The sequence below is a fragment of the Octopus sinensis genome, linkage group LG10, assembly GCF_006345805.1.
Source record: "Octopus sinensis linkage group LG10, ASM634580v1, whole genome shotgun sequence".
NCBI lineage: Eukaryota > Metazoa > Mollusca > Cephalopoda > Octopoda > Octopodidae > Octopus > Octopus sinensis.
The window spans coordinates 51,591,811-51,614,979 of NC_043006.1; the positions used below are offsets into that span (position 1 = coordinate 51,591,811).

Sequence of the window (23,169 nt, forward strand, 5' to 3'; positions counted from 1 at the left end):
TTACACCTTGATGTTAACCTTTTAGAGTGTGTAGTTACATTATGTTTATATATGCTATGTTAGCAGTGGCTTAGTGGGTATGAACATTACTATCCTTAGTTTAGAAATAAAAATTTCTACTTCAAAACTAGTTTGGGACACTGAACATATCTCAGGATTATCAAGACACTTGACTGGAGATTAAACTAACCAAAATACTGTGTAGATATGATTATTGTAAATATACAGTGTAAATATGAGGTTAATAGTCTGGAAAATTATCTTCTGAATCTACTTAAGATGTTGCTAACAAACCTTTTTCAGTAATCTTGACCAGCTCATTTTCTTTGTCAATGCATTCATCTGTTACTTGGGAACCTTTAGTTTCAGATATCCGAGGATCAACTTTGAAAAATAAAAATAAAAATACATATTGAAGTTGTTGATGTTATTAGAATTTATAAACTTCAAGATAACATGAAATAATTCATTTTAGAGCAGTGAAAATCAAAGCAGATAAATCTATAAATAATAGTGTGTAAATACTGGATTAAACAAAAAACAAAAAAGAACATTTGGATAGGAAAAGTCAAAGACAACGTTTGGCCTTTTAACCCAATATTTATACACTATTATTTATAGCTTTAGATGGGTCAAGTTTCACCATTGAAGCAGTGGTGGAATTCTGCTTTACACAAAGCATATAACCCCTCATAACTTTTTGATTTTTTTGAATTTTTGGAAAACTTTTGCAAATTTGTGTTCTGCACGTGAGAAATCATACAATTATGCAAAAATTTTTATTTTGATTTTTTTCTTAATTAAAAAAAATTTTTTTTTAATTTTTCAAACATTTCTTTAAAATCACAGTTTAATATATGGGCAGTCTGAATTTTTGGCTAAATCCCAACAATAAACCATTAAATGTATTTATGGGGAGAAAGCTATTATAAAACATCAATATGCCAGAGTATCAAACAAACAAGGACAGTATGAGGCGGCTGTGATATGCTAAAAATAACAGCTGAAATCACAAAAAAATTTTATTTTGTTTTTCTATAGTATCGAACACAAATTTGCAAAAAATTTTCTGAAAATTTCTAAAGTAGTGTTATATGCTGTGTGTAAAGCAGTATTCTATTGAAGTATTTTCCAAAATGAATTTTTTGGGGAAGCATCTGCTTTATATCTATTTCACACCTATTTTCTCCAAAGATATGCTTTACAAACAAATATTTAACCTTAACCTAACCTCATTTTAGCTTTCAAACTATTTATTTTTTTTTGTTTCTTATAACCTATCATCCTCATTATGTGCCAGAAGATATAACTTAACATTGTAGATGTTATAATAATATTATTATTACTGGCTTATATAAGCATGAAATAATGAAATGTGAAATTTCTGAGCATGTGTAGTAATTTGGGCAAATGTCTTCTACTATAGCCTCATGTTAACCAAAGCTTTGTGAGTGAACTTGGCAGGCAGAAACTGAAAGAAGTCTGTCATACATATTTGGGTCATCCCATAAATAATGCATTTTTTTATACTAATTTATTTTTCAAAATTAAGATAAACAAAGTTTTTTCTTAATCTAAAATATACTCTCCTTCATTTTCTACAATGCTCTTCCATCTATCTGGTAGACTTCCAAGGCCCCTCTTCCAAAATTCACCTGTCTGTGATGAAAACTGCTCCTCCAGTACTATTCTGACCTCATCTACAGAATTCATATTTTTTCATCCAAATGATTTCAAAGACTGCAGAATGAATGATAATTAGATGGGGCAATGCCTGGCAAATATGGTGGATGGGGCATCATTTCCCATTCAAATTACTCTAGCCTTTGGAATGTCATTCTCGCTGTATGTGGCTGAGCATTATCCTGATGAAAGATCACCTTTCATCTTGAAACCAAAGATGGTCATTTTTCTTCTAGTGTTGTCTTAAGCCACTGAAGCTACTCACAGTAGATCTCCTCTGTTATCATTTGGTTTGGGTTTAAAAGTTCAAAGTGGACTAAAACTTTCATATCCCACCAAACAGATAACAACATCTTACATGGGTGAAGACCTTCTTTAGCCTGGAGTGGCGGTATTTCTTCTTTCCCTACCAACTTCTACGGTGCTTGACATTTTTATAGAGAACCCATTTCTTGTCATTAGTCAATATTTGGTCCAAAAAAGGTTCATATGTGAGACATGACAGCAGAGAAGAGCACACATTCACTCGCTGTATGCAATTAGACTAGGAAAGTTTGTGAGGAACCCATTGACCCAATTTGCTGACTTTTCCAATGGCATGCAGATATCGATGAATGGTTGAATGACCAAATCCAAGCTTTTTCAACAGTTACAATGGGATTTTGTGCCACCTGGGTGTGCAAGATGTCCTTGTTGAGCTCTACAGATCTTCTAGGATGAGGCTCATCTTCTAGTCTGTAGTTTCTGGCTTGGAATTTCTGGAATCGCTGTTGACACTGGCTTACACTTATTTTCCGATCCTCATATACTGCATTAATATTTCTCGCACTTTCTGTTGTGCTGTTGCCTTTATTGAACTCATAAAGCAAAATTTGCCAAATCTGCTCCTTTGTCACATCCATTATAGCTTTGAAAAAGTAACTACTAAAATCGACCTACACTCTTCAAAACTTGCACTAAGAACAAGGACATGGTAAAATTACTACCTGCTTTTATAGAAAGTTGATGCAGGTAGTTTATCCTGTCCCCCTCTGACTTATAATTCATGCAATTAAAAAGTCTGCATTATTTATGGGATGACCCAATATATATATATATATATAGTTATATTTCGGAATGGTCATATTGCCAGTTTAGCCAATAAAAACACACGCACTATATATTTGGTGTTATTTTGCTTCAGTGATATTTATTTTTTACATTAATCTTAATCTTATTTCGGCCAAAGTTCTTTCGTCACACTCCTGTGACCGCATCAGTGGTCCTTTGTTTTCTTCTCACTTACTTGTGTCTCTCCTTACTAACCGTCAGCCATTTTGTATTTCTATTGTATGTCTTCATTTGCGCATGCTTATATCTCTATGTGCGTCTATGTTTATTTAGTGTGTGTGTGGGGGGGATGCCTGTAATATTTGTATCTTCTGGTTATATACATTCTTGTAATTTGTATTTTGTTTTTGTTGTTGTTGCTTTTGTTCTAATTTTGTTCATGTGTTTACATCCACCCATTATTATCATTACATATGCTTGTATGTATGTATAACAACAATATTAGTAATAATAATAATAAATCTAATTGAAAAAAAAAGGCCACACATTTAAATTTAAATTTAATAATAAAATTTAATAATAAAATATATGCCCAGGACGAGGGGGCAGCCATCGGTGTTAGTATCGCTGGTGATGTGGCCAACCTCTTCATGGTATGGTGGGACAGAAGGCTTAAAGAATGCCTACTGCAGAAATCCATACTCGTAAACATGTACTCTCGCTATGTTGATGATATCAATATAGTAGTAAAGGCACCCCCACAAGAGAGTACTGTTGATATAGTAATAGAAACTAATACTATGGAGAGCATCCAGCAAATAGCTAACTCCATCCACCAGAGTATTAAGGTCACAATAGACTACCCCACTAAACACCCCAACCATAGACTACCAGTACTAGACACTGAACTCTGGCTAGAAATTGTGAAAAATAAAACCCAAACCCAAACCCAAATCCTTCATTCATACTATGCAAAACCTATGGCCTCAAAATACCTGATCCACCGGAACTCAGCCATTGCGGGCAATGCCAAATTCAATATTTTGATGGCAGACCTCGTCAGAATAATGAGAAATGTGTCACGCATGTGCGAGCCTACAGAATTAAAGAGACACATACAGTATTTCATTCACCGCATGCAGTTCTCAGGTTACAGCCATAAAGAAAGGATCAGAGTATACAAAGGAGCCATGAAGAAATTTGATAATATATTATGTAATGATAGGAATGGGATTTGCCCACTCTATAGGAACAAGTCATGGAACACTATAGAAAGGACAAAAAAGAAAATAAGGAAGGCCAACTCTTGGTATGATAGCCATAAATACCAAAGTGTCATGTTCGTTGACACCACCCCTGGAGGTGAACTAGCGTACCGCTTTAGAAGGACCCTAGATAAACTTAAACTAAGAATTAAGGTTGTTGAAAAGCCAGGCAACCCTATCAGATCTATAATTGGTAGAACCTATCCTTTTAGTAGAACTCTCTGTACGGATAACTATTGCACTGTATGTAGATTTAGCCCACAAACGAACTGTAAGCCAGAAATGTGGTCTATAGTATAAGATATAGAGGGACGATGCAGTAACAAGACAGTAACATACGTAGGGGAAACTGCAAGAAGCATTGGTGAGCGGGTGAATGAACATTGGAGACAACTCAAGGAAGGTAAAAGCTCATCGATTCTGTACCAACACGCCAAACAAGAACACGGGGGATCAATCAATAACATAGAGATTAAGATATTGTCCACACATAGAACAGATGCAACAATTAGACAAATTACAGAAGCTACACATATAATAGAAAATAAACCTAGCCTGAATAGAAAACTAGAATGGAGCAATAGCGCACACCACAACATATGACAATAGTGGATCCTGCAAACATAATAAATACACAGGTAATTAAAGAAATAGAAATGAATATCTATATATATGTATATGTGTATATATATGTATATGTATATGTGTATATATGTGTGTATATATGTATATATATATATATGTATATGTATATGTATGTATATATATATATGTATATGTATATTCTTTTTTTTTTTTTTTTTTTCGATTAGATTTATTATTATTATTACTAATATTGTTGTTATACATACATACAAGCATATGTAATGATAATAATGGGTGGATGTAAACACATGAACAAAATTAGAACAAAAGCAACAACAACAAAAACAAAATACAAATTACAAGAATGTATATAACCAGAAGATACAAATATTACAGGCATCCCCCCCCCACACACACTAAATAAACATAGACGCACATAGAGATATAAGCATGCGCAAATGAAGACATACAATAGAAATACAAAATGGCTGACGGTTAGTAAGGAGAGACACAAGTAAGTGAGAAGAAAACAAAGGACCACTGATGCGGTCACAGGAGTGTGACGAAAGAACTTTGGCCGAAATAAGATTAAGATTAATGTAAAAAATAAATATCACCGAAGCAAAATAACACCAAATATATAGTGCGTGTGTTTTTTATTGGCTAAACTGGCAATATGACCATTCCGAAATATAACAATATCTGTTTCAACACACGACTTCACATAAAAAATCTTGCACAACAAATATTTAAACGTATATATATATATATATATATATATATATATATATATTATTATATATATATATATATATATATAATACACACACACACATATATATATATACATATATGATATGTACATATACATATATATATATAATATATATACACGAACATATATATCGCAAATAAGAAAATGGAAGAGAACAATAGGTGGTTCATTAACTTTTGGACATTAAAATGTTAACTTATTTATTTATTAAACTGATAGTATTATATATATATATAATATATATATATATATAATATATATCTATATCATCGTCATCATCATCATCATCATTGTTTAGCATCCTCTTTCCATGCTGCCATGGGTTGGATGGTTTGACATGGAGCTGGCTATCAGGGAGCTGTCCAGAGTCTAACTGTCCATTGTGGCGTAGTTTCTATGTGTGTGCGTGTGTGTGTGTCTTTGCTTGTCCTCCTTGCTACTTGACAACTGGTGCTGGTTTGTTTACATCCTTGCAACTTAATAGTTCAGTAAAATGATACCAATAGAATAAGTACTAGGCTTCAAAAAAATAAGTCTTGGGGGTCGATTTGTTTGGCTAAAACCCTTCAAGGCAGTGCCCCTGTCAAAGGACTGAAACAAATACAAGGTAAAAAAGGTAGACGGTAATTGTAATATTAACAAAATAAATTGAAGGGGTTCTAACTTTATATCCTAACCAACAGTTAGCTGATGGTAAATATAATGTTTATTTCAAATTTTGGCATAAGGCCAGCAATTTCGGGAAGGGGGTCAGTTGATTACTTCGACCCCATCATCATCATCATCATCATCATCGTTTAACGTCTGTTCTCCATGCTAGCATGGGTTGGACGGTTCGACCGGGGATCTGGGAAGCCAGAAGGCTGCACCAGGCTCCAGTCTGCTCTGGCAATGTTTCTACAGCTGGATGCCCTTCCTAACGCCAACCACTCCATGAGTGTAGTGGGTGCTTTTTACGTGCCACCTGCACAGGTGCCAGGCAAGGCTGGCAACGGCCACGGTCAGATTGGTGTATTTTACGTGCCACCGGCACGGAAGCCAGTCAAGGCGGCGCTTCCATATATATATATATATATATATATATATATATATATATATATATATATATGAATTCTGAATTTAGTTCATGGACTCTCAATACGACCTTTACAGACGAACAGTGGTCTGCAGACCCCAGGTTAGGAACCCCTGCGCTGGAATATCATCATCATCATCATCATCATCATTTAGCGTCCGTTCTCCATGCTAGCATGGGTTGGACGGTTCAACTGGGGTCTGTGAAGCTGGAAGGCTTCATCAGGCCCAGTCAGTGATACTTATTTTATTGACCCTGAAAGGATGAAAGGTGAAGTTGACCTAGGTGGAACTTGAACTCAGAAAATGAAGATGGATGAAATGCCACTATGCATTTTACCTGGTGAGCTAACAACTCTACCAGTGCACTGCCCTTCAGTTTCAAATTTCAGCACAAGTTCTGCAATTTTGGAGGAGCAACCTTAGTGCTCAACTGCTACTTTTTTTGCTGGCTCCAAAAGGATGACAGACAAAGTTAACTTTGGCAGAATTTGAACTCAGAATGTAAAGACAGAGAAAATGCTGCTAAGCATTTCACACGGACTGCTAACAATTCTGCTGGCTTGCCGCCTTAAAGGTAAATATAATAATAAATTGCAAAATCATTAAGGCAAATACCATAAGTCAAATTTGTGTATCTTCTTTTACTCTTTTACTTGTTTCAGTCATTTGACTGTGGCCATGTTGGAGCACTGCCTTTAGTTGAACAAATTGACTCCAGGACGTATTCTTTGTAAGCCTGGTACTTATTCTATCGGTCTCTTTTGCTGAACCGCTCAGTTACAAGGATGTAAACACACCAGCATCAGTTGTTAAGTGATGTTGGGGGGACAAACACAGACACATAAACATATATACACACATACATATATACAACAGGCTTCTTTCAGTTTCTGTCAACCAATCCACTCACAAGGCTTTGGTCGGCCTGAGGCTACAGTAGAAGACACTTGCCCAAGGTACCACGCAGTGGGACTGAACCCGGAACCATGTGGTTGGTAAGCAAGCTACTTACCACACAGCCACTCCTATGCCTATTATACACAAATTTGTGGTAATGTGTTTAAGAAGTTCACTTCTCAATCATTTGGTTGGCTATAAGTTTAATTTCAGGGTACAGCACCTTAGTCAAGTGTCTTCTACCATAGCATCAGGATGTTCCAGTTTTTGAGAAAGAAACTGTGGAGAAGCTTTCAAACAGGATTTATTCAGTATCTAGTCCATCACCCAGTTTAATATCCCCATCTAGCCCCTGGATATTTTAGCAGAGTTCACTCTGCTATAGATATGAGTTTAGCAGTGTTCGTACTGTTGTAAACATTTAGAAGAGATCTCAGTGTATTGTGATTCTTGCTACTAGAGCAACCCATGAATCATGGTTTCTTCCTCTTCTTTCTTAGAGGCCATACAATTAGTCATGTGTGCTGGCTTTCATCTTTTGATGAAGCTATAATGAAGGAACCATCACATTGACCATTCTTACAACTCTGATATATTTTACAAATACAACATATAGAGTAGCATGCTTACTAACCACATGGTTCTGGGTTCAGTTCCACTGCATGGCACCTTGGGCAAGTGTCTTCTACTATAGCCTCGGGCCAACCAAAGCCTTGTGAGTGGATTTGGTAGATGGAAACTGAAAGAAGCCCGTTGTATATATGTATATATATATATATATGTGTGTGTGTGTATGTGTTTATGTTTGTTCCCCCAACATTACTTGACAACCGATGTTGGTGTGTTTGTGTCCCTGTAACTTAGCAGTTCGGCAAAAGAGACCGATAGAATAAGTACTAGGCTTACAAAGAATACGTCCTGGGGTCGATTTGCTCGACTAAAGGCGGTGCTCCAGCATGGCTGCAGTCAAATGACTGAAATAAGTAAAAGAGTAAAGACCATATAGAAAGTTCCTCATTGGTTCCAGCAATTATACCGAGACTCTTTTATTTGTGATTGCCATCATATAGAGACTTGTTCACAATTTTATCATTTTATTGATAAAACTCTTTTTATCATTTAATTGAAAGAAAAACTAATAAAAAATTAAATAAAAATGAACTAGAATCTGAGGAAATTAACAAAGTTTGTATTGACAAAATCAAAGTCAACAGAATTTACAAAAGAACATAAATCTGTGTTGTGTGATGAGAGTTCTGAGATTTCTGCTAGAGTCACTGAATAAAGAAAAAATATGCATGAGTTCTATTGATTTGCTTGTTAACTACAAAGCAGTATAAAGGTTTATGATTTGTGCAAATGAACCAATTTTAAGAATCAGCCAATACATATAACTACGGTGTAAGCATAAATAATAGGTACTACTTACCTAGGTCTGTCATGGATTCAGGTTCTCCAATGTAGTCTAAAACTAAATCAAGTTGCACCTGGTATTGGTAAAGTGATTAATATTATGCAACATAAAAATAACTATTTTAGAATATAAAAAAATGTTTTAAAAACTGTGTTTATTTAAGAAACAGAAAATATTACTGTATTTTTTTTTTAATGCTACATCAACTCTTACACAAATCAAGTACTATGGCCTGTTCATAAAGCAGCTACGTAAGAAACCTTCCCTCAACACTAAATGAACAGACAAAATATTTGGTCTTAAGGCCTATCAAAATTATAAGAAATAAAATATAAATGGGAGAATTTTGTAACATGAGTAAATCCAGGAGAGAGTAAAGAAAAAATAATAATATATCTCTGCCCAACAGAAAGGCAGAAGCAAATTAAATTTCTCCTCATGCCAAGTAGTGCAACAAATGCTCTGAGACAGATTGGGACAAATTGTCTAAAATGAACAAGGCACTATTTCCTGTATTTTTAAAACTGGGAACACAGCCAAAACACAGACTGAAATACCCAGACATACTTCTGACTAAACATTTCTACTATAGAAAAGGGACAAAGAAATATAGTCACTATAAGGGACATTGGACACAATGTAGACCCTTGGCTGGTAATGACATTTGTGTTGCAGTATGAGAGGGTAGTCAAAGTAGGCTTAATGAAAAGTGAACTGTTGTCAGAAGATGTTAAAAAGGACTTGAGAGTCCAAATGACATCCAAAGGCCACAGAGCAATACCAAAACTGCAACCAATTAAAGGTGCCAGGACAAAGGGTATGACTTTGATGATACCAAGTGGAAAACCTAGTTTATATATTTGTTGTAGTAAAACACACCTCAGAGCTGAATGCCTTGAAAAATTAAGAAGATTAGGCAAAAACAAGGAGAGAAAAAGTAATGAAGAGCAACAGCAAAAAGAACCACAAACACCACTTTCCAGAGCAGCATCAGCTAAATTTCTGGAGATGGCAGTGGAAATATCTTTAAGTCCAGTATTACACAGATGAGTGAGTAGCTCATTGCTTAACAGTATTAATCTGTAGTACTACACTTTCATTATGTGATGAGGAAGAAATTATTACAGAAGGAAGTATGAAAGGAAAAAAGATGATAAAAATCACAGAATAAAAGACAATATGAAACAAGGGAAACAAGTGAGAAAGAATAGTTTCTTCTGAATGACAAAATTTCTCAAATAGTTGATAGTCAAAATTACGCATTAACTGGTGTAATTGATTCTCTGAAGAAATATGAATGTCACAAGTTCAGAATAGAAACAATATGTAAAAGATAGACTACTGCACTAAAAATAGAATATCCTTGGGTGTGGGTATGTTCCAACATTAAATACCTAAAAAACTACAAAAGCAATAACAAAAATGCTTAGTAGTGCATTTGGTTCTACTCAGTCACAGTTTGAAAAGTAATTAAGTGAACAAGGTGATGGAATACTCAACTCAGAAAATCTTTTAGTGTGTGTGTGTGTGTGTGTGTGTGTGTGTGCGTGTGCGTGTGTGTGTGTGTGTGTACTCACCTTCAAAATTCTTAATACTTCCTTTCAAATATTGTATAACATCTCTTACCCACCCCCTTTGTATCTTGTAAATGTGTTTATTTCATGCTCCACATTATCCTTTCTTTTTGGTAACCCCTGGTAAAACTTTCTTAGTTTTTGTAACTCTTAGATCTCTTGTGGTTAATAAAGAAAAGATGATTACAATTGTTTTTATCATGATATGGTAGGAAGCATATTTAATGGACTTAGCATTTAAAGAGAAAGATTAAATATGGATAATGAAATAGACTTACCTGTGGAGTAAATGCATACTTGTAGAGTTTAAAGTGTCTAAAATATGTATTAATCATATGGAAAGACATCTTCCTTACTTCATTCAGTGTAAACAATTCTGCACTATGTGGGGGACACTAAAAATATGAACAAATAAATATGTCATGGCCAGTTGTTGTTTAGCAAACCAATAATCAGAGGCATTCTAGCTATGACCACTCTAATTATTATTTTAGTGAGAGTGCATTTAGGGGTACATTACACTGTGTAACACGATTTTTGTCCTTGAGTATCAACTGTTATTTCCTATTTGCTTACCCCTAGAAAGTATGCAAAAGATTACTAATATTTCCTTCAAACTTGGCTTTTCTTACATTTATTCAAACCAGAGAATCCCTCCGAAGACATGACTATGATACTCCCCTACTACTCCTGTTCATGATCAGAGATGCACATATTACCAGCCACTACGGGACATGCTCAAGTGGTTATGGTCAAGCAACTGATAAGCAAATCTGTGGTATTGAGCAGAATATTTACTATAGTGAAATTTCTGCTTCAGCAGCCCAGCACTGAATCTGCCTGAGATGTAATGGAATATAGGTCAGTTTCAAAACATTGCTGTTCAGGACACAAAAGCAAGGGAGTAGTAGTCATTTCCTTTGATTTCTAGATAGAAACAAATAGGAAATAACACTTACTGACCAAAAACCAAAAACCATTAAAAATTTTGTTATACAGTGTTATCCAATGTGTTCAGTTTTCTTTAAAATGGTAAGGGAAGTCTTTATAGTGTCACAAAAATTACTAGAAATAGTTGCCAAATATTCCTCAGATTCCATACTACCATCTTAGAAAATGGATTCATTGGAAAAATTGCCATTGAAACACTACATCTAAATAACTGGAACATTGGTTACATCAATGGATCAATGTTTACATGAGTTTAAACAACAACTACAACAATTGCATGAATTACTCAGTATCACAACTAAATTGTAACAGAACAACGGTCAACATTTTGAAACATCAATCTTATCTAGTTGACCCTATTTTCCAGTTTAGAAATAAGGAAAATTGAGGAACTTTCCCCATCCTTTGACTAAATTATAATCACTGTGAAGGTGCATGGCTCAGTGGTTAGAGCATCAGACTTGCAATCATGAGGCAGTGAGTTTGCTTCCTGGACTGGGCTGTGTAATGTGTTCTTGAGCACGTCACATTATTTTGTGTTGCTCCAATTCACTCAGCTGTAGAAATGAGTTGCGACATCACTGGTGCCAAGCTGTATAGGGCTTTACTTATCCCTTGAACAACATCGATGGATTGGAGAGGGGGAAGCTGGGTATGTATGGGCAACAGCTGGTCTTCTATAGGTAGCCCTGCCCAGAGTGTGCTTTAGAGGGGAACTTTCTGGATAAAAAGACACCCTTCGGTCATTCATGACCGAAGGGTGTCTTTTTATCCTTTTTAATCACTGAAAGTAACCTGATGACTCGTGTGGGATTCAAAATGAAGTAAATATAAGATTCCTACATACTCATACATCCACTAAGATATATGCACATAAATACATAGTGGTGTAAATACATACATATTTACTATATATATATATATATATATATATATATATATAATATATATATATATATAATTAATCCAAACATGAAAACACAAAGAGAAAACACAACGCGAGGATGTAGAACAAATATAGTATTATTGGACGCTCAGTAAGGAAGGGAAGAAGGAGGGTTTTACGTTTCAAGCAGAGCTCTTTGTCAGAAACATAGGAAAAGGAAAGATCCAGAGAAGGGAAGATGGAGGAAAAAAAATCGCCAATGGTACACATGCGGTCACATTTTGAATCATATATATATATATGAGGTCTGATCAATAAGTATCCAGACTGTTGCCATTGTAACAAAGCTAAAGCACACAGTGTGAAACTGCTTGGCACAGATTAGATTAACCTTGACCTCTGCTGTGCATGCACACTAAGTTTTAACATTCTAGCTCACTTCTCCTGTTTACAGCAGTGCTTGGAAGTAATGTGTGTAATGTGTGATTGTCGCATTGACCATGACAGAAAAAGTTGTCATGGCGATATCTGCTCAGAGGCCTATGCAAAGTTGCAGAAAATGTATGAGTCACACACAAGTGTACAAGTGGTTCAGACATTTCCAAGATAGCTGAAAAATAATAATAGCAACGAATGTTCTGGGACACCTGCAACCAGCAGAACTGAGAAAAACATTGCAGATGTGCTTGCAGCTGTGAGGGGAAATCATTGAATCACCATATGTGAGTTATCAGAGGATGTGCAGATTAGTTACAGTTCAGTTCAGTCCATCATCACTGACGATTTGGGTATGATACGTGTGTCTGCCAAGTTTGTGCCAAAACTGCTTTCAGCTGACCAAAAAAGCACTTGGATTTCAGTTGCACAAGATCTCCTTGATTGTATCAAGAACGATGAAAACTTTTTGAAAACTATGTGTAGGCATCTCAGCAGATATTGCCAAGCTTTTGGCAAACTTTGATGCAGATTCTCTGCTCAGCTTTCTTTGTCATGTTCAATGCAATGGTCACACATTACATATGTTACTTCCAAGCACTGCTGTAAACAGTTGAAGTGAGCTAGAACATTAAAACTTAGTGCACATGCACAGCAGAGTTCAAGGTCAATCTGTGCCAAGCAGCTTCACTCTGTATGCTTTAGCTTCGTTACTATGGCAATAGTTCTGATACTAATTAATCAGACCACATATATGTGTGCGTGCGTGCATGCGTGTGTGTGTGTATGTGTGTGTGTATGTATATTTATATATGACACCCAAAATAAGACTCCTCAACTGAGATGGGGAGTAGTACTGAGGGATATGGATTTATTCTAGGTAATGAGAGATTAAAATTTGTGTGTGTGTGTATGTATGTATGCATATATATCTATATCTATATCTATATCTATCTATATATATATTGATAAAAATGGTAAGATAACAAAAGAATGAAAGAGACCTCGATATTATATAAATAGAGGAATTTATCTGTAAATGTAATATGTGACAATTATTAGGTAGCCATGATAAAATTCCGAGTTTCGGATGCCAAGGTGGAAATCCGCGCCGCCATCTCTTCAGTTATCCGGCTATTGGAAAAAGATTTTTCCGATGGCGGCGTGGATTTCCACCTCGGCATCCGAAACTTGGAGTTTTGCCATGGCTACCGAATGATTGTCAAATATTACATTTACAGATATATATATATATATATATATATATTATATATATATATATACACACACACACACATACACACACAGACATGCAGGAAATGAATAGACACCTTTAATTTTCAAAATTTATGATCTAAGCGTCTTAATATGTTTTCATCAGTGTAGAATTTACAATGTAATTATTCTTTTTCAATCCAGGTGCTATTATATTAAACATTTGCAAAGAGTAACCATGCCACATACAAAAAATTCAGCAGAATTGTCAGATTTTCAAAGTGGTCATATTGTTGGGCAATCTGAGGCTGATATTAGCCAGTGAAAAATTGCTAAAAATCTTCAGATTCCCCTTGCTGCTGTTAATAGAATCATAGTGCAATTCAAAAGCCAAGGAAAAGAATCAACAGATTCTCGTCCTGGCTGATCTGGGCCCTTGGAAAGGAAGCTTTGCTAGTTTGAAGAGAATTCTGGAAAACGAATCCCGTTTGAAGACTTCTGACATTGCAAAACAGCTAGAAGTTAGTCCAAGAATGTGTGTTACATATCTGCATAAGCTTGGGTATTATGGACGAGCAGCTAGAAGAAAACCTCTCCTTCAACCAATTAATATCATGTAAAGAAAGAAATAGGCTAAGGAGATGTCAGAAAAATCCAGTTCATTTTGGGACAGAGTGATTTTCTCAGATGAATCCAGATTTGCATTATTTTCAGACAGTGGATGTGTTTGGGTCTGGAGGCTTCCCAATCAAGAATTTGATTTGAAATGACTCCAACCAACTGTGAAACATGGCAGTATCTTTGTCATGGTATGGGGAACTGTCACCAGCAATGGTCGTTCTGAGCTGATCGAATGTGTTGGAACCATAAACTCTGAAAAATACATCGAAATACTTAAGCAAGGACTAATTCCGATGTATTCACATGATAATATAATGAAAAATGAGGTTTTATTCATGGAAGATGGGGCTCCATGCCACACAGCGAAAAGGAATCAACAATGGCTGACTGAAAATAGGATCAGAAAAAGCTTCCTTGGCTGAGCCAATCTCCTGACAAGAACCCAATTGAAAATCTTTAGAGCATACTAGATAGAGCTATAAGAAAAACTCGACAGAAACCTAAATCTAAAGATGAATTGTTTCGACTGTTACATGAAAAGTGGACAGAAATTCCACAAGAGACAATTACAAAGCTCATCAGTTCAATGCCAAAAAGAGTTTCTGAATTAAAAACTGCAAAGGGAATGTCAACTAAATACTAAACTATGCAGTCCTACTTATCGATTATATTTCAATTGCTCCACTTTGCGTATTAAATAAAAGATTTTGAAAATTAAAGGTGTCGACTTACTTCCTGCATGTCAGTATATATATATATATATGTGTGTGTGTGTGTATATGTATATATATATATATATGTGTGTGTGTATATATATATATATATATATATATACTTATACATACATAAATACATATATATATACATATTCCCATGCACACACATGGTGTTCAGGCTAAAGTTGAAAATATTTTATATCTCCTTTTTATAAAAACAGTTTGATGCATTGGTGAACAGTTATTGGAGAGCATAATGATCAAAGTTGTAGCAGAGAAAAGCTTAGCCGACATGGAGAACTGGAAACCATTTGAATATTGGAAAAGAGTTATTTGTATCATGACTGCTGCTTGATGTTCTGTGAACACTGTAAAGACTAAAATGTGACATGGACAGCTGCAACAGAGACTATGAAGTCATAGCCAGCAAGTATTCTGACTGAGTGTGCATGCTGGAATTCATCCAACAACTGATGAATAGGGCTTTAGGTTCAATTCAGATGGCTATGTTTAGCTGTTGGGGACTGTGGTCAAACCTTGGCTGGAGAGGGTTGCTGCTGGAAGGCCATATGTGTGGCAGCAGGATTCAGCTTCTTGCCATATATCTGGAAAGATTCAGAATTTCTATGACTTCACTAGCCCCAATTTCTAGTCTCTTAATTCTGCTAATTATAATCCCATGGATTACTATATGAGGAGCATGGTTGAGAAAGACGCCAACTATTCTGCCAACAACACCAAGGCCAAGCTGGTGGCTAAGATCAAGGAGGTGCTTGAGCTTCTCCCCAATGTCACAGTGAGGAATGAATGTGCCAGGTTCCAGAGCCATCTTGAGGCTGTAGTAGAAGCTGAGGGTAGCTACTTTGAATAAGCTGGTTTTTAATTTATTAAAATACTTTTATTTTCTGATGGAATATTGTTATTTTCTTTTCCTTTTATGCAAACTGTTAAATTTCACTTGACCGCCCTGTAATATGGTCACTCTGAGATATATTAGATTTTGAGTAAATTACGTAGGGAGTATATCATATATTAAAGGGACTGTTATAGTGATGTAACATGAAATAGAGAGTGTCATGTACAGTATGACATGCATTAGTGGGAGCTTCTTTGACAGTGCAACAAATATTTGAGGTACTGTAACTTACATAGACACTATGACACAAGAGTAGATCCTTGAAAAATGCAAATGTTTCGTCTAAGTTCATAAAAGAGGTTTCTGAAAAGGATAAAATAGACTTTGTATGAAATATCATGTGTTGGCTGAGAAAAAAAGACATATTTACTTCGGTGTATTGAATAATAAATGTTGTTACTATTGTATTACTAATATTGTTAATGCAAAGGTGGGATTGATGCTGGGTTATCTCTTGTCAAATGAATCATTAGTGAGGAAAAATTACAAATTTAGGTTGGAACCATAAACTAGACATTGTTAGTGAAAATGTTTTGCTTTGCATTGGCTGTTTTTCTCTAAACTAGACTGTGTGCTTAGCCCTTAGATAGCCCAAGGTCTGTGACCAAAGACATTCCAAAAGTGGTCAGCCCATTTTCTTTTTAAACAGTAGGGTGTTGAAGTAGATTTGGCTGCTATTTCCAGCTGACCAAGTGACTGTATAGTGGCTTCCTTGTCTCATACCAGACCAGATCAGGATATTCTAGCCATGATCATCCGTCCTTTTTCCTTGACACAGAGTGTATGTAAGTTCACATTATTCAATGTATCCAATTGTGAGATGCTGGGGTGCAGTTGGAGGAAGAACTGGTTTCTAGTTATTGCAAACCCAAGTAACTGCATAAAAGATCCCTTGTTGGCTTGCTTACCTGACAGTTTGTCTTTGAGAGCTATTTGTATAAAAAGATATTGGCACTATCAAATATTGAATGATTAACTAATTCACAAACTTATACTGTATTTGAAACTATTTGGTCTGACAGTTTCTGGAGATTTATATCCTGTCAGAAGAGTGTGATATGATATTAAAAGTAAGGCATGACACAGAAGAAATTTAATGCAAAGATTGTTTACAAATAAAACCAATGTGGAAGAGTCAGAAGAGAGGTAAAGTGTTTCACAAAAAACACAATGTACATCAGGAGATAAACCGATGTATGGCATGTGGTGGTAGGCACCTGAGAAAAGAGTGTCCATTCAAAAAAGCAAATTGTTTTTATTGTGAGAACACAGGACACATTAAATAGCACTGCAGAACTAAAATAATGAAAATTTGAACTAAACAAGAAAAAATAAATTGTCATCAGAGAAAAAAGTTTGTACAATGAACAGAAAATTCATCAAGGTGAGAATTGAAACTTCTAATCTCAGGTTTGCATCTGTCGTGTGTGACAAAATAGTTGAAAAAATTGGAATCAACAACAAGGAATATGATTGGACATTTATTTTTTAATCACTACAATTATTTCCATGCGACATAGTTCTCCAGCTGTGCAGGTACTTGATTATGCAACCGCTTCTCTGCATTATGAAATTGAATTGCACTTCCTCAGGCTGAATGTAAATATTATCTTTATAAGTTCAAAATCTTGGCTTCAAGATCATTCTTTCTGTCTGTCATGGCCTGAATTTAGTAGTAGTGACTGGGTTTATTTTAGGGTGTGTTGTTGCTGAAGAACCATTGGCAAACTGCTTTGAATGTGTAGATGCAGTGGGATAGTGATTCTACTACTGTTAAAGTGGATGCCGTTTTATAGGGATTGGCATTTGATTTCTTTGTACTGTTGATTTGTTCTTCATGGTTGGTTACCCATGCGAGTGTCCCTAGCTGACCTTTAAGATTCGGCCTAAACATACACATACATGTTGGTTCACATATACATCTATATATGTACTAATGCACAGACACATACACACACACATGTGCACACACACATACACATATGTGCACACACATACATATATATATATTCATATATATATACATATATATGCATATATGCACTTACACACATACATATACAGATATGTATGTGCACTCACATAATACACATATACAAATATATGTACATACATACACACACATGCATATGCATACAAAGATACTGGTATGTATACACACACACTTATGTAAATACATACATTCATGCATACTAAACACACGGACAGGCACATGTACATATATTAAGAAATACAACCCTACAGTGAAAGTATCAAACGCCACATCCAACGACATGGAGTACTACATATACAAATACAACAATAAAAAAAGCTAAGATTTTGAACTTATGGAGACAATATCTACATATCACCTGAGAAAACACAACTAGATCTCATAATGCAGGGAAGCGGTTGCATAATCAAGTACCTGCACACCTGGAGAACTACATTGTGTGGAAACAATTTTAGTGATTAAAAAATAAATGTCCAACTGTACTCCTTGTAGACCCCAAGTTTTTCAACTATATATATCATCATCATCATCATCGTTTACCGTCCGTTTTCCATGCTAGCATGGGTTGGATGGTTCGACAAGGGTCTGGGAAGCCAGGAGACTGCACCAGGCTCCAGTCTGATCTGGCAGTGTTTCTACAGCTGGATGCCCTTTCTAACACCAACCACTGTGAGTGTAGTGGGTGCTTTTTACATGCCACCAGCACAGGTGCCAGGGGAGGCTGGCAGTGGCCACATTGGTTGGTGCTTTTCACGTGCCACCGGCATGGAAGCCAGTCATGGAGGCTCTGGCCTCGGCCATGTTCGGGTGGTGCTTTTTACGTGCCACCAGCACAGGTATCACAACTACAATTTCCATATTTATATATATATGTATATATATATATATATATATATATATATATATTATATATATATATATATATATATATATACATGTCTGGTATTGGGATTTATGGTACTGGTCACTATGTGTGTTTGTGTGATGGTCCCAAATGCATCTTTGATATTGGGACTGTGTGTGTCTGGAACACTGTGAATATATCTGGAGTATCTGGTATTTATAAGACTATTTTAAGTGTGTGATCATCCCAAATAGTCATGTGATCCTGGGGCCATATGTGTATATAGTTGTCATTAATATATCTGTAGTACTGGAACTGTATATGTGTAGTGTTTGTCTCCAGTGCTGGGACTGTAATATATATTACTGTCCAACCTTGTCCATTTTGATGTTTGACCAAGAATAATTAACAACAAAAATAATATCATAAACAAAATCTATAAAAAAGATACAAGTTGTTAAAAATCAAAGGTGAATCTGTCTATATCTTGAATACTGATTATTTAGCCAGGATCATGCACGGTAGACTTACCTGTACAGTATTCGTGAGAGTCTTTCACAATGGAAAAGTAGGCAGACAACTTTTCAATTGTGAAGTCTTCATCCCTTGCATATTGTAGTGTATATGTATATAAGCTGAGCAGAATTGCTTCTCTGAGATCTTCTACATTGGTAAGATTGAAGATTTCAGCAAGGATACTAAAACCACACAGAAAGCAGAATTGAAGAAGAAAATATTATTAAAATAACTTTGAAAAGAAATTTTATAATCTCAAAAATATATCTCTAGTTCTATTTGGAGTTTACTAACTAACAGCGTTATGAAGTCTCTTGCAGAGTAACATTATTTTATTTTATTCAGATGCATTTATGATCTAAGAGTCTTAAGAGAATTTTCTAGAAATGGTATAAAATGTAAACAATGTATGGTTGGGTATAGAAATTATGTCAGACTCAGTTTATGAAGGAAAGTTTTTTGGAACAATTTAGGATTGAAAGAATTTCAACTGTTTAAACCTTTTGATACAAACCCATTTGTGCCTGTTGTTGGTGCAATGATACTATATGGTCTGTTTAACACTGTTTATATCTAAATTAAATTCTTCTGTCATAATTTTATGTAATAAGCTTTTGTTATGTTTCAAATATCAGTTTAATAATGGAGAAATTAGTTAAGTTCAACAAAAGAAACAGTAAGTTCAACAGATAACATGAATGTGTATACAACTTGGTGTAGTTCACTGGTTCATGAAAAGTAGAGTTACTGTTGTTTAGCCTCAACTCAGAGTTTATCAAACAGACATATGTTCACAAATGTTCCAGTTATGAACATCCTGCCTTTTATTCAGACAGTGTATCTAGGATTACATTACCCAATGTGCCTCCTCATTATTTCAGACTTGAGGCATGATTTGAGAAAGATTTGGTTACTATTTAAAGCAAGTCAGTGAGTGTATAAAGGCTCCTTCATCAGCTTACACACAGATGTTCCTTTGTTGGCCCATGTAAATTACAGTTTATTATAGCATAATTATAATTAGATAGCAATGATGGAAGTAGAAATATTTTGTATAATTCAGAAAGGCTCACATTATTTAGATGAGCTTAAGGTGGAAAGTTTGTGGAATTGTTAGCAGACCAGGCAAAATGCTTAGCAGCATTTTGTGTGTCTTCACATTCTGAGTTTAAATTCCATTGAGGTTGACTTTATCTTTCATTCTTTCAGGTTGATAAAATAATTACCAGTCAAGTAGTTAGGTCAATGTAATTGAATAGGCCCCTCCTACAAAATTTAAGGCCTTGTGCCTATAGTAGAAAGGATTATTTAGGTGAGCTGGCAGAATTGTTGTAAAATAGAACAAAATGCTTAGAGGAGTATCTTCCAGCTCTTTATGTTCTGAGTTCAAATCCAGCAGAGGTGAACTTCGCCTTTCATCCTATCAAGGTTGATAAAATAAGTACCAGTCAAGTACTGGAGCCCATTAATTGGCTTGCCCCTTCTCAAAATTGTTGTTCTTGTGGCAAAACTTGAAACCATTGTTTATAGATACTAAAGCAACCCCATCTTGTTACACTAGGATTACACAACGTAACAATTTTCAAAAAAAAAATGTTTATTATATCTTTTTATTGTTTATCAATCCATTTTTCCTGCTGATTCCAAAAATGAAATTATTTTTTGTGTATCATCAACAGTTAAGAAAATATGTCGACTTTCAATATTATTATGTATTTAGTATTGTTATAATGTTCCGCTACTAAATGTATGTCTAATTTTCTCTTTCAGACCAATTACTAAGTTCTGCTGCTTTCAGGATGGCTACTAGAGTATGTAAAAATTCTCCAGATATATTTTGCTATGTGTGTAGTTATTATATTGGAAAAAAGCAGGTATTACATAAGATTGTGAAAGGTGCCAAATTGTGGATAGGGTACAGACTATTTCAGAATGCCCATGGGTGACTAGGACAAACCATGGGCCCCACATGTGATATGTGGAAACTGTCAGTGGGACTGAACCTGGAACCATGTGGTTCGCAAGCAAGTTACTTACCACACAGCCACAAGAGTTAGAGAGCAATGATGGAAACAGAAATATTCTCATGTAGAAATGACTTGTTTAAAGGAATGAATAAAAGAAATCCTTATTACTAAAAAAGGAATCATTAGTACTGACACTAATAAGGAAGTGAGGTAGCAGAATCAGTAGTAAGCTGAACAAAATGCTTAGTGGCATTTCTTCTAGCACTTTATGTTCTGAGTTCAAATACTGCTGAGGTTGACTTTATCTTTCAGCCTTTTGAGGTTGAGAAAGGAAGTACCAGTTGAGTGCTGGGGTTGATGCAATTTACTAGCTCCAATCACTGCAAAGTTGCTGGCCTTGTGCCTATAGTAGAAAGAATTATTATGGATATCAAAGCAGCTCCTCTTTAAACTGAAAACTATGAAATACTGAGATGAAACAATATGCCAAGATGAATCTGCAGAAATGCCAATATGATGAGATATAATTTTCAACAGTGGCTCTGTGGTAAGTAGCTTGCTTGCGAACCACATGGTTCTGGGTTCAGTCCCACTGTGTGACACCTTGGGCAAGTGTCTTCTACTATAGCCTCAGGCCGACCAAAGCCTTGTGAGTGGATTTGGTAGACGGAAACTGAAAGAAGCCCATTGTATATATGTATATATATATATATATATATATATATATATATATATATATATATATATATATATATATATATGTATGTATGTATGTGTGTGTATATGTTTGTGTGTCTGTGTTTGTCCTCCCAACATCGCTTGACAACCGATGCTGGTGTGTTTACATTCCCCCGTAACTTAGCGGTTCGGCAAAAGAGGCCAATAGAATAAGTACTAGGCTTACAAAGAATAAGTCCTGGAGTTGATTTGCTCGATCAACTAAAGGGGGTGCTCCAGCATGGCCACAGTCAAATGACTGAAACAAGTAAAAGAGTAACAGATACTTACACTTTCACATTTTGCAGTGTTAGGGCATCCTTAAGTGCTTGTGATTGGTCTGGGTCCAAGTGTTTCCTGTAGTTATTTCATTATAAACAACAAAAGACAAATATATTATTCAACAATCTTCAAACCATTTCACTTTCATATGAATTTTTTTCTATAAAACTAAATTCTCTATTTAAATATTATTTGAATAAATTTTGAAGGTAATATATTTTTTTTATATAAATTACTTCTAAATCTTTAAGTATGACAACTTATTTCTTCTGAATTGTAGTGGCATAAAGGGAGTCAAATCAGAAGGTGTTGTGGTGTTCATTCACATACCAAGATTATCAACAGAAATTTATTCGTCAAATCTATTTCAGATACATACTTAATGCTGTCCTGTTAAATGTAGAGGTAGATTTTGTAGGATGTATGTTCAGAGATATTCTAAACACTTAACATTAATTTTAATTATAGAAAAAAAATTGCAACTTAACTTAATGGAAGTTAAATGTAACAAAAGTTAATTAGTCCAATAATGATTTCCAAAGTTAACTTAAAAGTTAAATCATTAACGAATGTTAACTTCATTAATTAATGATTAACAGATTAACAGTTTGGTACCCAGGTTTGTTTTTAAAGGTGTTTTTAGGTGGTTTTAGAGCAAAAACTTATTTTTTGTTTTTTTTTATTATAAAAATTAATGTTAAGGGTTTATTGATAACTTACGTTACATTTCTAAAGAATTAACTGATTAACGGTTATCAAAATTAACTTTTTGGTTAATGGATTAATGGTT

General features: G+C 35.0%; 1 protein-coding gene across 3 annotated transcripts in view; it reads right to left on the minus strand.

Annotated features, from left to right (window-relative positions):
* LOC115216215 (coiled-coil domain-containing protein 189-like) overlaps positions 1-23,169 on the minus strand; it is a 29,443-nt gene that overhangs the window by 1,619 nt on the left and 4,655 nt on the right. For 2 of the 3 annotated variants that reach the window (XM_029785413.2, XM_036506657.1), the window contains exons 3-8: positions 22,389-22,454; positions 19,429-19,595; positions 16,293-16,363; positions 10,599-10,715; positions 8,762-8,819; positions 295-384 (exon numbers count right to left, since the gene is read on the minus strand). In XM_029785413.2, the coding sequence (XP_029641273.1) occupies positions 295-384; positions 8,762-8,819; positions 10,599-10,715; positions 16,293-16,363; positions 19,429-19,595; positions 22,389-22,454 (569 nt within the window). The remainder of the gene's footprint in view (positions 1-294; positions 385-8,761; positions 8,820-10,598; positions 10,716-16,292; positions 16,364-19,428; positions 19,596-22,388; positions 22,455-23,169) is intronic. The other variant, XM_036506658.1, reaches the window with a different exon arrangement.